General features: G+C 40.3%; 1 protein-coding gene across 1 annotated transcript in view; it reads left to right on the top strand.

Moving 5' to 3' along the window:
* LOC136885639 (trichohyalin) overlaps nucleotides 1–17,891 on the top strand; it is a 193,928-nt gene that overhangs the window by 28,419 nt on the left and 147,618 nt on the right. The window contains exons 4-5 of the mRNA XM_068230311.1: nucleotides 14,802–15,128; nucleotides 15,323–15,475. Coding sequence (XP_068086412.1) covers nucleotides 14,802–15,128; nucleotides 15,323–15,475 — 480 coding nt within the window. The remainder of the gene's footprint in view (nucleotides 1–14,801; nucleotides 15,129–15,322; nucleotides 15,476–17,891) is intronic.

Here is a 17,891-nt window from a genome sequence, read left to right on the forward strand (position 1 = left end):
GGAATGGAAGGAGGGAATTGTTGTTTGTTCGTCAACCCTTGTCTCGTTTCTCTACGGGGTCGGATACGAGACGAGATGAATCTGTTGTGGCGGGTTTTTATGACCGGATGCCCTTCCTGACATTAACCTATCAGAGGATTTAATGAGATGAAATGAATGACATGATATATGATAGTAGGAAGGGAGAGGGTGAAACCCAGTGCCAGCACGTAGCCCACTCCTGTCGAATAGCACCAAGGGGTCTGCTCAAGGCTTAACGTCCCCATCCGACGGACAAATCACCATCAATAGCGTCTTATGCCGTCGCTCCATATGAGCACTGTGGAGAGGTTTGGCATGCAATCGAGTGATTAGAAATTGATAGGAGTAAACTAAGATGATTTGAACATGTAAAGAGAATGGAGATGAGAGCGAACAAGGTAGATCATGAAGAAGTGCCAGCAGAAACTATTATATAGGACATTACATGTTTTTTTATCATCACTAGACTGCATTAATTTTAATACTTGAAAATTATAACTTGCCAAATTAGACTTTTTATCACTTCATATTTACATTACCAACTGAGATCAGCATAAAATTAATATTTACCTCAAGGAATTCAATAAACTATAAAACTACTTTGAAAAACAACTCGTTATAGGCAGAAAATTATTTTCTACAAAAAATTTGTTACATTTATTGCAGTCTAGCTCCTTCCTTTAACCCAGCTGAGGTAAGGTTCCAGTGTGCCTTATTTCAGAATACTGATTGTTACTCATGGCATAATTGTGTCAAATTATACTCTGTACAGTGGCTGAAATCAACAGAGGGTTTTATTTCAGTGTTTGTTTGATGTGACGACAGCTTACCATTTTTTACCACATTGTTTATTATCTTGGAATGAAATGAAATGGCGTATGGCTTTTAGTGCTGGGAGTGTCTGAAGACAAGTCTGGCTCGCCAGATGCAGGTCTTTTGATTTGACTCCCATAGGCTCCCGTAGGCGACCTGCACGTCGCGATGAGGATGAAATGATGATGAAGACGACACATACACCCAGCCCTCGTGCCAGCGAAATGAACCAATTATGGTTAAAATTCCCGACCCTGCTGGGAATCGAACCCGGGACCACTGTGACCAAAGGCCAGCACGCTAATCATTTAGCCATGGAGCCGGGACTATCTTACAATATCTGTCCATGACTTGAAATAACAAACCATTGGTCAGCATTTCTATGTTTGTGGTTATTAACCCAATTATTCCATTGGTACAGTATGGTACATACCATACCATACCTTCCTGTTTTTTTTCCTCCTCCTTACTTCTAAGCATGATTCGATAGAAACAATTCATATTGTAGTCGCAAATAATGTTTTATGTGTCATACTTTAGACGAGCAGTCAGTTTTGTTCTTCACGACTCAATCTTAAATTCCAAGCAGTTGTTGGTGCAAACAAATCATCAAATAAAAGCCTCTGTGGATTTCAGGCATTGTAGGGAGTATCAGCCTGACATTGTAAAACAGTGTTGCCAGATTTTTGATCATTATGAGAAAATCAGAAGTAAGGCACACGGTGCTTTTAGCAGTCATATTCGGTGTGTTCCCTAGTGATCCTGCTGCTTGGAACCTCTGAAGCTATGTTTCTTCTTTGTCTTTCAATTTACATCATACCATAAAAGTGGGCAACTGCTGAGCTGCCCTGAGCTGGAGTGGCATTTCGTTATCCATACCTGGATGTTGACTACATAGTGAGTGGTCTCAACTATGCTGAACTGGAGTGGCCAGTTCCTTATCCATACCTGGATGTTGCTTAAATAGTGAGTGGTCTCAACTATGCCAGGGTCACTGCTGAGCTGGAGTGGCCAGTTCCTTATCCATACCTGGATGTTGCTTACATAGTGAGTGGTCTCAACTATGCTGAGCTGGAGTGGCCAGTTGCTTATCCATACCTGGATGTTGCTTACATAGTGAGTGGTCTCAACTATGCTGAGCTGGAGTGGCCAGTTGCTTATCCATACCTGGATGTTGCTTACATAGTGAGTGGTCTCAACTATGCTGAGCTGGAGTGGCCAGTTCCTTATCCATACCTGGATGTTGCTTACATAGTGAGTGGTCTCAACTATGCTGAACTGGAGTGGCCAGTTCCTTATCCATACCTGGATGTTGCTTACATAGTGAGTGGTCTCAACTATGCCAGGGCCACTGCTGAGCTGTATGAGCTGGAGTGGCCAGTTCCTTATCCATACCTGGATGTTGCTTACATAGTGAGTGGTCACAACTATGCTGAGCTGGAGTGGCCAGTTGCTTATCCATACCTGGATGTTGCTTACATAGTGAGTGGTCTCAACTATGCCAGGGCCACTGCTGAGCTGTATGAGCTGGAGTGGCCAGTTCCTTATCCATACCTGGATGTTGCTTACATAGTGAGTGGTCTCAACTATGCTGAGCTGGAGTGGCCAGTTCCTTATCCATACCTGGATGTTGCTTACATAGTGAGTGGTCTCAGCTATGCTGAGCTGGAGCGGCCAGTTCCTTATCCATACCTGGATGTTGACTACATAGTGAGTGGTCTCAACTATGCTGAGCTGGAGTGGCCAGTTTCTTATCCATACCTGGATGTTGCTTACATAGTGAGTGGTCTCAACTATGCCAGGGCCACTGCTGAGCTGTTCTGAGCTGGAGTGGACAGTTGCTTATCCATACCTGGATGTTGCTTACATAGTGAGTGGTCTCAGCTATGCTGAGCTGGAGTGGCCAGTTCCTTATCCATACCTGGATGTTGACTACATAGTGAGTGGTCACAACTATGCTGAGCTGGAGTGGCCAGTTCCTTATCCATACCTGGATGTTGCTTACATAGTGAGTGGTCTCAACTATGCTGAGCTGGAGTGGCCAGTTGCTTATCCATACCTGGATGTTGACTACATAGTGAGTGGTCTCAACTATGCTGAGCTGGAGTGGCCAGTTCCTTATCCATACCTGGATGTTGACTACATAGTGAGTGGTCTCAACTATGCCAGGGCCACTGCTGAGCTGTATGAGCTGGAGTGGCCAGTTCCTTATCCATACCTGGATGTTGCTTACATAGTGAGTGGTCACAACTATGCTGAGCTGGAGTGGCCAGTTGCTTATCCATACCTGGATGTTGCTTACATAGTGAGTGGTCTCAACTATGCCAGGGCCACTGCTGAGCTGTATGAGCTGGAGTGGCTAGTTCCTTATCCATACCTGGATGTTGCTTACATAGTGAGTGGTCTCAACTATGCTGAGCTGGAGTGGCCAGTTCCTTATCCATACCTGGATGTTGCTTACATAGTGAGTGGTCTCAACTATGCGAGGGCCACTGCTGAGCTGTTCTGAGCTGGAGTGGACAGTTGCTTATCCATACCTGGATGTTGCTTACATAGTGAGTGGTCTCAACTATGCGAGGGCCACTGCTGAGCTGTTCTGAGCTGGAGTGGACAGTTGCTTATCCATACCTGGATGTTGCTTACATAGTGAGTGGTCTCAGCTATGCTGAGCTGGAGTGGCCAGTTCCTTATCCATACCTGGATGTTGCTTACATAGTGAGTGGTCTCAACTATGCCAGGGCCACTGCTGAGCTGCCCTGAGCTGGACAGTTCCTTATCCATACCTGGATATTGCTTACATAGTGAGTGGTCTCAACTATGCCAGGGTCACTGCTCTGCTGCCAGTTGCTTATCCATAGTTGTAGGTTGACTACATAGTGAGTGGTCTCAACTATGGTAGGGCCACTGCTGAGCTGCCTCAAGCTGGAGCTTTTGGTGGCCAGGTCCTTTCCACTAGTCTAGTGGTGATTAGTGTTGATTAGCTTCAGAGTTTTCGTGGGTTTGGTGGCTCAACATGACTGCGCAGTTGGCTGTAAATTTTTTTTTGGTACTTAACGAAATTGGTAGAATAACCTATTTCCTGTCTGTTATATATGATACAATTTGACCCTACATACTAGAATAACTTATATATTCAAGAATGCATTCAAACTGACATGGAAATGTTTTTCTTTCATCGTGGCTACGAGCTAGCTTTATATGTGGTTTCATTAGCTATGAAAGTGTGTCATCTCCTGTTGATCAGCAGGACATACCTGCCAACTTTTATGGTTTATCCATAAAATGTACGGAAATTCCAGCATTTTACAGTTATATGGATGGACGGTGTTATTTTACGACTCCACGGACAGAGTTTTGAAAAGTTAACACCAATAATCGCCCTCTTCCGTACAATCGATTGTTTGCATGGGTCAAAGCACGCTTGGTCTTGGTCAAAGGCAAGTCCATGATAGTCGATAACTCATTCTCTGATATTATTGGTATTTTTAACCGTGTGTAGTTTTTGTCATTATTGGAATTGAATTTAAAGCCGGGATAACAGTTCGTCCGTTTGAATCTTCGGTGTCAACAGGCTTTGCTCCGAAAAATCTTTGTTGTGCTCCATTTGCCTGTTGTGATTTAACAATTTGCCTTATCCAGTAACTTCGGATCTGCACTAGTGTAGATTAAGTTCAGTTATGCCTTTCCGAATCTATGTGGAGGCATTCCTTGAATAACAACAATTATGAATTATACTGCATCACTAAAAATCCTCAAGATCTACAGCAAGAGTGCTCAAGAACCTAAGATATCTACAAAAATTTATCTTAACTTATAAAGTGCTACATGAACTTCTGTTTTTAATTCTTCAAGAAAAGTGTCATAAATGTTACAATTGTGTTGACTTCTTGGCATTTTTGTATTGGCTGATGATGACATGGACATATGTCGAAACTGGTCTCATAACGTATTAAACATGTTGCTACATTAATTTATGCAACAATATTATTGTATTGAATAGGTGGAACATCTTTCTCCTTTTAGCATTGTAATACGGAACAGTGATGAAGTTTTTATACCACTGTTAGCGAAGCCCATTAAATTGTAAAGAAGAAAATGAAGAAGAATTACATTCGTACCACGTGTGTGGATGCTTTACATCGTGTGCATATTCTTTGTTCACAAGGTTGGCGTCGTGTTCATTTTGTGGAAGTGTTTGACTGCCTTGGGTGTTTATGTTATCATTTTATGTGACGTTCGGTGATCCAGGTTCATTTCGATTTTCAGTACTTATAGAGACATTTGTTCTCAGACATTTTCATATGCTACATTCCTGTTGTAGATTATCATGAATAAATCCAGTAAGAAACTACTTCCAGATATTTAAAGAATCGTATTCTGTTGATTATCCGTGCATACTAAAATCAAGAAGGAGAAAAATTTGCCTTTTGCACGGAATGTGGTTGTGATATTAATATTTCACATGGTGGAAGAAACAATTTAAGTGATGTTATTGGCATCAGGTTCAAACGTGGAAGGACAGACTGGCTGAAAATGGACTGCACCTCAATATCCAGAAGACAGAATACCTGGAATGTGGCCCCCAAACCAGAGGTACCATAAGTATCAGTGAAGAAGACCTGCAGAAGACCATGCAATTTAAGTACTTGGGATCCGTCGTCACCTCAAACTGTGACACCACTCCTGATACTCGGATGAGGGTAAATGCAGCTTGGCTCAAGTGGAGACAGGTCACTGGAGTCCTCTGTGATAAAAAGATGCCTCAATATCTAAAGGCAAAAGTTTATAAGAGTGTGGTACGGCCAGCAGCGATCTATGGGACTGAATGTCGCCCCATGACGAAACAACAGGAGCAAATGTTGACAACCATGGAGATGAAGATGCTTCGATGGTCCATGGGGCTGACCCGATGTGACCACATAAGGAACACGGACGTCCGGCAAAGGTTTGGAGTCGCGCCCATCATAGACAAAGTGAGGGAAGCCCGTCTCCGATGATACGGCCACGTCACGAGAAAACAGGACGACTCAGTTGCCAAAACAGCACTCCACATCAACCCAGAAGGAACAAGACCACGAGGAAGACCGGCAAAGAGATGGACTGACAACATCAGGGCAGACATGCACAGTGTTGGCTTAACACCAGAAGATGTCAACGACAGACAGAAATGGAGGAGATGTAGCAAAGCAGCAGACCCTGCAAGTCGGGATTAATGCTAAGAAAGAGAGAGAGAGAAATTGGCATTCAGACTTCGAACATAGTAGATGATCTCCAGGATACAGATAAATCCCTTTTCTTTTTGTCAGTGAGAAACTACTGTTGTATTGCCTGTAACTACATCATCAACAAGTTTCCACAGATGCACAGTTTTCTTCCATTCGTTTTTTCTTGGAAAAGTTTGCTATCATGTTATGCAAGGAAGAGAATGAAACTGCAGATGAGGTGCTGAATGAGCTTCAGGTAGATGATACTTCGACTGCAAATGAATCCAGTTGGGCACAAATATCAAGAATTTGTGGAGCTGATGGACTTCTTAAGTATAACCAAATTTTTAAAGTAATGCTCCCTATTCTCACCGCACCCCATAACAATGCAGAATGTGAACATGTTTTTAGCCTTGTGAAGAAAAATAGAACAGAGTTCAAATCATGCATGTCCAATGAATCTCTGGAGTCTATTTCTGTTTTGAAGACCAGGAGTTGTAGTTCCTGTTATGACAAAACATTTTCTCAAGACCTTTTTCAGTAAGCTAAAACGGTCACAACTATGAATTTAAAGTCGGACTAGCATGTGATTTGCAGCATGTATCATATTATTTCTTGCCTGTGTTACGTTGAACAAGTTTTATTGTGTAAAGCCTTTTTCAATTATCACATATCTGCTTAATTTATCAAGGAAGTCCTCTCATGTATGCTCCAAACTAATATTCACCATGCCTGCTGCTTTTTAACATGCATTTCTTCTTGAATGTTATGTTCATCTACAAATCGTTGTCCTATGATGTAAGTAGACATGGTTTCATTGAAGTATCTTGTTTAAAGCGTGAATTATTGTATTTTGTAGCCCAGAAGTATTATTATATTTGTCAAGCCGGGGTATTACAAGTCGTCCATTTCATGACCGTATCGATGAGCATAATCAAGAAGTTAATATAATGAACCACCTAATCGGTACTTTATTTTTTGCCTCTGGCAAAATTGAATATATATTAACACTTACAGAACATGTTTCGACCACTTCGTAGTCATCTTCAGCTGTGTAAAGAAAAAAAACTAAGATGAAAAAACATGAGGATAATAAGCAAAAGTGATACTCTTAGGTTATAATGAAAAAATTTGCTGTGTTGACTGTTTGGTAAAAGTTCTTTGGTGACTCCTTTGTTATAAAATGGCGGTCACCTGATCAGGACATCTTGCTTCTTGTTCTTATTTGGAAAAGATGTTTATTCTGCGCTGTCCAGAAGGTCTGTCTTTGAGCGCGATCTCGTGTAGTAGCGATGTGACACAGTCTGACAGTTCATGCAATACTCTGGAGAGAAGGGAAGTAGAGTTCTGTCATCATCTAATATATCAAGTGGGAGGAGGAAGATTAGGCTGTGATGTCGTGTTTGATTATATCTCTTGTCCGAATTGTCTGTTTCCTGTCTAACCATTCCAAGTATTTACTGATATGCTCATATAGGATGTTTTTTTGCTCGTTGTTTTCGTTAAGATTCTGTTCACCGTTTTCTAATTTATCAAGAACGATGTGGATGTTTTCCAGGTTGTTCATTAGACTTCCTTTATTGATCATACAGATGATTTGAAGGTCCTGTCTGATGTTAGTGAATTTCATACGAGTTCCCATGGCAGAGAATTTTCTGTATTTTTCTGCATTGACGTGTTCTTGATATCTAATTAAGAAGTTCCTTCCAGATTGTCCCACGTAAGTTTTTTTACACTGAATACATGTTAGCTTATAAATGCCAGATTCCTGGAATTCGTCATCCTTAAGTTTATTAGCTTTATTGTGATTAAAGAATCTATGTTTCGTGTTGTTGTTTGTAGAGAAAGCTACTTTGGTGTTGTGTTTCTTGAATAAGTTGGTGATCTCATAAATCCTCGGGTTATTAAAGGTGAATTTGACGTATCATTTTGCCTTTTCTGTTTGCTGTTTAAGTTTGATTTGTTGTTGATATTTGCACTTAGTAATGATTTTATTGATGAATTTCAAACTAAAACCATTATGTAGGGCTTGTTGATGAATGAAAGATAGTTCCTTCTTTCTGTCTGTTTCTGCCTCAGGGGCTCTGAACTTTGGTGCGTGGGTTGGCGTCCATGGGGCCCTTAGCTGAGTCCTGGTATTACTTACACTTACTTGTGCCAGGCTCCTCACTTTCATCTATCCTATCCGACCTCTCTTGGTCAACTCTTGTTCTTTTCCGACCCCGACGCTATTAGGTTTGCGAGGGCTAGGGAGTCTTTCAGTTTTCACACCCTTCGTGGCCCTTGTCTTCCTTTGGCCGATATCTTCATTTGTCGAAGTGTCGGATCCCTTCCATTTTTCCGTCTGATTAGTGTTGCATAGAGGATGGTTGCCTAGTTGTACTTCCTCTTAAAACAATAATCACCACCACCACTCTGTCTGTTTCTGTTAGTGGTATTTCAAAGGCTCTGTTGACGATACTATGGTAAGCAGATTTCTTTTGTGAGATGGGATGTAAAGAATCGCACTTGATTGTGGTCGGTGTAAAGGTGGGTTTCCTGTATATTTTAAACTGGAAATGGTTGTATTTCTGAGTTGTTTGGATATCTAGAAAATTAAGTATGCCTTTCTCTTCTTCAGCTGTAAATTTTATGTTAGGGTCTAAATTATGTAAAGTGTTTAGAATACTAAGATTGTCATTGATATCCTTATTAATTATGGCATAAGTATCATCAACATAGCATAGCCAGAGATCAAGTCCTTTAATGTGGCCTATTATCTGAGTGTGTTCCAAATAATCGAGGTATATGTTAGCTAAAATTCCAGAAGCCGGTGCTCCCATTGGAAGTCCATCTTCTGATATATTTTATTATTAAGAGAAAAGAAATTATGGTTCAAAACAAATTTCAAGATAGTCATAAAGTTCTCTATTTCGGGCATACTGATACGTTTGTGAACTAAGTAAGATGGCGACTACTGTGTGTGAGTCTGTGATATCCGTAGTAGATAATGGTGTAAGATGCAGTGAAAAATGTGGCAAATGCAGAAGAGTAGTTAAAAATGGGATTCTGTGTCGTAAGTGTGATGAATGGGTACCATTTTCGTTGTGCAAATATTGTAAATAGGACTGATATTGAAGAAAGTGAGCGGCTGTGTCCCGAGTGTAAACAAACCGATAGTGAGGCAGAACAACAAGAAAGAGAGACATACGAAACTATAATTAATATTTTAGGAGTGCTACAAGAAGACTTATGCGCTCTGAAACATGAAAATGAAAGCTTAAAGGACAGAATAAAGAAACTGGAAGATAAAGAAGACATTGGAGAAGAAAGATCGCCGTGGACGGAAGTGACGCGTAGCCATTTTAGGCCTAATGTTAAACATATGGGAGAAACTACGTACAACTTAAAACCTTCCTTTCTATGACATAACTTAAAACCGGGAAAAAACTCTTTGCAGTGCCAAAATAGATTTCGGTTACTTCAGCAAGTTCCAGAAGAAGACACACCAAGTTTTCCAAATAATTTTAAATCCAGTGGAGGTAACCTACAGAAGAAGAAAACCAACCGAAAGTCAAGATCGCCAAAGATTCATCTCTACGCAGACAGTCAAGGGCGGGGTATGGCAGAAGGCATCAAGGATGAGCTGCAGAATCCAGAAACTGAGGTTTTAGGACTAATAAAACCAGGTGCCAAAACTGAAGACGTCCTTTCAAGTTATGATCCTGTGTTAGAGAAGGATAATTATGTGGTAATTGTGAGTGGTACAAATGACATTGCTGCAAATGAAGGTGAAGAACTAATTACAACTCTCAGAGGTAAGATTTCCAAACTACCTGACTCAAAAGTAATTGTAGTTAATGTGCCACCTAGGTATGACCTTTTAGAGGACTCATGTGTGAACAAAGCTGTACATGATGTAAATATAAAAATCAAGAGATTATGTAAGAGTTTTAGAAATGTCTGTGTAGTAGATACTTTAGGTCTTGGCAGGCAAATGTTCACTAGGAATGGGTTACATCTGAATGGTAATGGAAAAACAAATCTCTGTAGACAAATTGCTACAATTATCAACAGAGATTTGCAAACTAATCTGTACTTAAGAAAACCCATATCACTAAACTGGCACATACAGGGAAACTTGCCAGAAAGCCCAGGCCCTTAAATCAAGATCTATGTACAAGGATCTGGGTTCCAGGGACGTTCTCAACTCATGAGTCAAATGTTACCCAATTGCAACAGTCAAGTTTTAGGGAGGAAGGAGGTCTGAGATTGCTCTTGGTAAACTGTCAAAGTGTAGTAAATAAACAATTAAAATTCGGTACATTGATGGAATCTTATGAGACTGATGTGGTGATAGGAGTAGAATCGTGGTTGAGAGAAGGGGTGGGTAATAGAGAAGTATTTCCAGAAGGGTACACAGTCTATCGTAGAGACCGAGGAGATAAAAAGGGAGGGGGGGGGGGGTGTTTATTCTGGTGAAGGAAACTTATTGTTCGCATGAATGGTTTACCGATGAAAGGGATGAAATATTAGGGATAAAATTAGTTTGTGATAATATGAAGGAGGTGGGAATTATAGGAACATACAGGCCTGGAAGAGAGGAAAGAGACATGGAAATATTTGAGAAAATAATAGATTATACTCATAAAAACAATAATAATGATGTGGTAATAATAGGGGGAGATCTAAACTTGCCTGAAGTTGAACGGAATGAGCTGCAAGTGAAGCTCATGAACAGAAACTGGCAATTAAGTTAATCTGGGAGGGAGGATTTACATAAGTAGTACAAGAACCGACTCATCTCAATAACTTGCTAGATGTATTCTTGGTTAAACCATGGGAAATTGTTGATAAAACTGAGGTAATTGAAGGAATAGGTGACCATAAGGCTGTAATAATGGATGTAGGACTCGTACCAAAAAGGCTTAATAAGAGGGTCACACAAGACAAGAAATTATACAGAAAAACTAAAGTTGATGAATTTGGGACTTACCTTAAATCACAATTCAGTTGTTGGATAAGTAAAGGGAGTAATATGGATACACTTTGGGCTAAATTTAAAGGAATTATTTGGGAAGGAGAGAAGAGATTTGTACCTGTTACGAAGGGTAAAATGACCTCAGACCCTGTTTATTATACAAGGGAAATAAGAAAATTAAAATGAAAATGTAGAATAGTAAACAGGAAAATCAAAGAGGGTAGGGAGAGTAGAGAAACTAGAAAACAGCTAATGAGGGAACTGAATAGAGTGAAAAAGGAAGCAAAAGAGAATTATATGAATGGCATACTTCAAGAGGGTAATGACCACAAAGGGAAATGGAAAAAGCTGTATTCATATATCAGGAATCAAAAAGGAAAAGGAATCCAAATTCCTACAATGGTGGGAGAAGGGGGTGAACACTATTTAACAGATACTGAGAAAGCAAACCTATTTAGTAGGGAATTTAGAGATTCAGTAGATGATTGTCAAGAGTTGGAAACCGAAACAGAAGATACAGAGGGAGAGAGACAGAGGGAAACAAGAAGCTTCTCATTCACAAACGAAGATATTTTCAGAGAAATCCAACTGCTTCAGCAAGGAAAAGTTGCAGGAAGTGATCAAATTACTGGGGAGGTCTTTAAGACAATGGGGTGGTACATAGTGCCTTATTTAAAATTTCTCTTTGACTATGTCGTAAATAATAGTGTAATACCAAAGGAATGGAAGGAATCTATAATAATACCAGTTTATAAAGGAAAGGGTGATAAAAGGAAACCAGAGAACTACAGACCAATCAGCCTGACCAGTATAGTTTGTAAAATACTGGAGAGTTTAATAGCAAAGTACATCAGAGGGATATGTGATGATAAAAATTGGTTCATGAGGAGCCAGTATGGATTTAGAAAGAAATTTTCTTGCGAGGCACAACTGGTGGGATTTCAGCAGGACATATCAGATCAGATGGATTCAGGAGGTCAGTTAGATTGCATAGCCATAGATCTTTCCAAAGCCTTTGATAGAGTGGAACATGGAATATTATTAAAGAAATTGGAGGGAATAGGATTGGACGTAAGGGTTACACGTTGGATAAAAACATTTCTAAATTCAAGGGTTCAGAAAGTCAAAGTAGGAAATAATGTATCTCAGGAAGAGAAAGTTTGGAAGGGAATTGCACAGGGTAGTATAATCGGTCCGTTACTTTTCTTAATATACGCAAATGATTTAGGGAACAATATAACATCAAAAATAAGATTGTATGCAGATGACATAATTGTTTATAGGGAAATAAATACCATTGAGGATTGTTCAGAATTACAAAGGGACCCTGAGAGTATCCAACAACGGGTTGAAGAAAATAATATGAAGGTTAATGGAGGCAAATCAACTGTTACAACTTTTACAAAGAGGAGCTTTAAAACTGAATTTGAATATACTTTGGATGAGGTAGTTATCCGAAAAGATGGCAAGTGCAAATACTTAGGTGTGAGATTTGAAAGTAATTTGCACTGGAAGGGTCATATTGATGATATTGTTGGGAAAGCATACAGATCGTTACATGTCATAATGAGGCTACGTAAAGGATGCAACAAAGAATTAAAAGAAAAAAGTTACTGGAGTATGGTTCGTCCATTATTGGAATATGCAAACAGTGTTTATGATCCTCACAAGAATACCTAATAAAAGAAATAGATAGTGTGCAGAGGAAAGCAGCAAGATTTGTAACAGGGGATTTCAGGAGAAAGAGTAGTGTATCAGAAATGTTAAAGGAACTTGGGTGGGAAACTAAGTAAGAGAAGGGAGAAAACTAGACTATACAGGAGAAGAAGCATGGGGAGATATCCTTGAGAGGCTTCAGTTGGAAAATAATTATATCGGCAGGACTGACCACAAATATAAAATTAGAAGGAATTTTAGCAGAAGCGATTGGGGTAAATTTTCATTCATTGGGAAGGGTGTGAAGGAGTGGAACAGTTTACCAGGGGTAGTGTTTGATCCTTTTCCAAAATCTGTACAGATATTCAAGAAGAGAATAAACAACAACAGAGAAAATAAATGAAATGTTAGAAGGCATTCGACCAGTGCAGGATATTGTAAATAAAAAATGTGTGTGATTAAATTAATTTCATCCCCTGGTCTATGGAGTTTGGACAGCCCAGGTAGGGGACTGCCTGTAGGGGTGAAGTACAGTGGGGACTACGGGACCGCTACGGTAGCTGTGAAGGCCCTTCAGGAACTCTGAAAAGTGGTGGCAAAAGGGGCTCTGGTTAAGACGCAGCAGGTTGTTATGCTACTTAGGTTCCAAAATGGTTAAAATATAAATATGTAAATAAATTCAATGTTAATTTTAATCTTATACCAGTTGTATATTATTATTAGAAGTAATTTCACATACTGTATATGAGTTGACTATGTTTGTAAGATATTACAAGTAGAATTTTGTAAACAATATAAATTTATTAAGGATGACGTGTGTGTTTAATAGAACAAGTTATTAGCGTAAATTGTATAATATTGTATTGTAGGAAAATTTTCTTCGTCTCTTGTTAATTTAAAATTTAGTGCTTGACAATGTATTTTAGTGTACCTTTTGCCACCGAGGTAGACACCTCATTTGCAAATAAAGAGATTTTGATTTGATTTTATTTGATTTGATTTAATAAATTCGTTTTTATAATCTCAATGGTGTCTTTAATAGGGATGTTCGTGTACATGTCGTTGATGTCGAAGGAACTTGTTACGTGAGATGAAGTTAACTTGAAATCTTTAATAGCAATGCAGAACTCTTTGGAGTCTTTTATCGAAGATTTAGTATAAAAAACGTAGTTTTGGGTCAAGAACTTATGAATAAATTGGGATATTTTGTACGTTGGACTTCTCCGAAAATTTATTATAGGCCTCATAGGTGCGTCCTTTATATGTAATTTAGGCATAGCTCTTGCTTTAGGAAGTCCTGGATTTATATTTATGAGTTTTTGAATTTCTTGGTCGTTAAAAAGGAAGGAGCTTTGCTTCAGTATCCCTTTCAAATTCTTTTGAATTTTTAGGGTGGGGTCTTTCTCACTTACCTTAAATTTGTTGTTAGAGAAAAAAGTTTCCGTATTTTTAATGTATTCGGTTTCATTTAATATTACCACTGTTCCGCCTTTATCGGCTTTCGTTATCACAACGTCACTTTGTCTAATTTTATGCTGAAGATCCTTCTCGATCTTAATATTTGAGGAATTGGTCAGTAATCCTTTAATTACAGAGGGAATTTTTTTCTTTGCTTCGTACCGTATGTCATTCTGAATGTCGACTGGAAGGGTTTGTATGGCCGTCTCTGTTTCTGCCAAACAGTCAACACAGCAATTTTGTTCATTATAACCTAAGAGTATCACTTGTGCTTATTATCCTAATGTTTTTTCATCTTAGTTTTTTTTTCTTTATACAGCTGAAGATGACCACTAAGTAGTCGAAACATGTTCTGTAAGTGTTAATATGTATTCAGTTTTGCCAGAGGCAAAAAATAAAGTATCAATTAGGTGGTTCATTATATTAACTTCTTGATTAAGCCGGGGTACGTCGAAAATTGTTCGATTTTTTGTTGCGTGTGAGTTTTACTGATAGCCCTTTTTAAAAGTTGGCAGGTATGGCAAGATTTAAGATCAGTCTCAAAACTTGAAGGAAACATTACTCAAAGAATGAGGTGAAAAGGGGTGCTAGTATGGTGAGAGTGTTGTTAGATGGTATCAGCAACTATCTGCAGTGGCGCTAAACTAGTCGCATGAATCTCAAACTATATTGGTTTCTTTCTGTTTTAGATCTCTGCAGAAGAAGTTTCTGAGAAAGAACAGGAAGATGTTACCAAACCATTGGTGACTGAAGACGAAGAAACAGAAGAAGATGTGGGTAAGGAAGAAGAGGAGTCAGAAGAACTAGTTGGAGATGAAGATTTGGAGAAGATTGAGGTGGAAAAAGATGTAACAGAGGAAGAAAAGGAAGAAGAAGAAGAAGAAGAACCGCTGGTAGCTGGACTCGAAGAGGAAGAAGAACAACTGCCTCCAGAGACAGATCTAGATATTGCTGACTTGAAGAAACTTCTCATTAAGAAGGATGCTGAGATTGTTTCTCTTAAGAGTCTTGTGGTGGTAAGTATCTGGAACATGCACCGCATGCCATCTTCAATTTAAGTGTTCATACTAAAGAAGAAACACAAATGCTAAACAACTTAATTATCCAATTAGCACTTAGAACCTACATTCATATAGCACGTAATTTGCTAAGGTATATTTAACTATTGTTATACTGTTGTAGCCTTACCTCTCATTTCATTGTTACTTAGGCAAAAATGGCAGAGTTGGCAGAGCGAGATGCATATTTGATGGAGGCTTTGGAGAAACTAGAAAATGTAAATAACATCATCATGGCAAACAACGAGCTCAAGGGCCAGCTGAGATTGTCTGAGGAACGAATACGAGCCCTCAACAAAGAGAAGGTGAGTCATCCTTGTACTGTACTAGAAGAAGATGGAGGAGATATCAAGTCACATGTCGATAGAATGAAGGCTGTCTCCACATCCTCTCCCAGTTCTTGTACACCTGTTTCTTCTTTTGAGGTTCATCAGGCTGCATATGGGACATAGACGTTCTAGTACATAAAACTTGTACTGCACCAGCTTCTGATTGTGAATAATGTTATTGGTTTTATGGTTTTTGGAGGCTTTTGATTACTGTAATATGGGAGCTGCTCCTTTAAGAAGGCACAAACAAATTGTCAGTAATTTGAGGCCTTCATGGGTTGCCATTCTCTAATATACCACTTCAGCGAGTGCCACAAGCGCACTAAATCATTAATGGAATATAGCAAAGAACAATGAACCTTAACTGTCTGCATGTTTGTGCGCTTTTCTTATTAATAATAATAATAATAATAATTCTCTAACATACCAGTCAGCGTAAATGGCAACATTGGGTTTTTCAGATGTGCTAATTACAGGTCTGGTTTTCTCCTGCAGAAGAAGTCATATTCTTGCATGTCACAACTACCTCATGTTGGCAGTTCAGTGTTCCTCAGTCAAGCTCCTCCGATCCCTCTCACCATCCTAGGCGCACTCTGTCCCTTTATCCTCAGAACCGCCTTTTACGCTACATCCTGGAAACACACCACAATGCACAAACAACCTCGACCATGACCTTGACGTCGGTATGGGGGCTTATGTGCTTGTTGATCCCAAGGGCTGTGCCAGATCAGGGATACCCATGCTGGATTGGCCTTGGTGTAGGGCCAGACTAACAAGGTGCCCCCGAGTTGCCTGAGAGGTGCCTGTGCTCTTTATTCTTCATTACTATTTCTACCCTTCTATTCTCACCTTCTCTGCTTTCATTCCTCTTCCTGTCTAGCCAATCTCTCTGCCTCAGGCAGTAAAGTTCTATGTAGTTTTAACCATCCCCCAGTCACAAGTTTCAGGTCGTGGCGAGGTGATGTATGGCTACTGGGTGAGTAGTTCTTAGCGACTCCCCTCCAGATACTTGGCACCCTCTGGAGCATATAGCCTTGACTTCGGTACGTCAGGGCTCTGGCGAAGGGTACTCGTGGGACTATGCATGGTTTTTGAGTTTGGTTTTGATTCATCTAAGGCTGCAGGCCTTAAAACTGTGTCCTTTAATTGTTCAGTTAGGAAACGTAAATGTTCCAGTCGTGTTGACCTGTCCAGTAAGGAAGTTTGTGAAGAGCGTCTGCCACATTGCGACCAGAATCGATGGACAGAGCTTTCTTCAAGAGAACCCGTTCCTGATAAGCAATGCTGTGGAAGGTCTTGTTGGTGAAGTAGATGGAATGAGGAAATTGCGGGATGGTAGCGTACTCATTAAGACTAGTACGCTTGTGCAGAGTAAACAGTTACTAGAAGCCACAATGTTTGGGCCATTGCCAGTTAAGATTGAGAGCCACAAGTCCCTATCTTTCGTAGGGACTTGATTAAGGCCTCCGATGATGACCTAATCAGGAGCCTTGCTCGTAGAGGTGTGTCCGATGTTAAACATCTTAAGAGGCGCGTCGGTGACAACCTCTACAACACGATCTAGAGAAACTTACGGTATCGATGTACACACTTACTGTTGGGCCACATGAGGTGCTACAACTGCCAGTGGTTTGGCCACGCTGCTAGGGATCAGCAATATGCGGGGCATATGGAAAAGCAGCGCATGCTGGTGCAGAGTGCACACCACCACCAGTGTGCGTTAACTGCACTGGGGACCGCGCCCCTCGGTCAAGGAATGCCCTACATTTAAACAAGAGAAAAATATCCAGGAGATTAAGACTCTGGATAAACTTTCTTATCCAGAGGCACGGAAGAAGTATAAATCAGTGGCTCCTCTGGAATTCTCCGTCTCCTTTGCAGAGAAGGCCGCTAGTGTACGCATATCTCCCGTAAGTTTTGTACCCTCTGTCCCACCATCAACTGTGCAAACTTAAAGTGCCCAGCAAGTAGTCGTCAAACCACAGGTTCAACAGTCAGCAAGCACGTCATTGCCGAAGATGTCTCGGAAGAACTCTTCCCAGACACATTCGGCTGGAAAGTCCTCCCTCACAAGGGCGGGGGGAAAAGACTTCCTCAACAAAGGCTGGAAAATCACCTTCCAGCCATCCTTCAACTGTCCTGGAAAAGGAGGGAAAAGAGAAGCCTAAATGCTCCCCTACACGTTTGGAGAAGAAACCTTCTCCTACGAGACCGGGGGTCCCAGGATCCCCAAGAAAGCCTGGCAAATCATCTGCCATCTCTCCTCCAAAGTGTTCGAAAACGGTGGGCAGGAGTGAGGGAACACGATGTCTCCAAGGAAGAAGGTCCACTGCTCGCAGTCAATGATCACCGTCTGCAGAGTGCCCAGTCACCACGTCTCCCTCTTGTAAGG

This window comes from Anabrus simplex, chromosome 14 (genome assembly GCF_040414725.1).
Source record: "Anabrus simplex isolate iqAnaSimp1 chromosome 14, ASM4041472v1, whole genome shotgun sequence".
Taxonomy (NCBI): domain Eukaryota; kingdom Metazoa; phylum Arthropoda; class Insecta; order Orthoptera; family Tettigoniidae; genus Anabrus; species Anabrus simplex.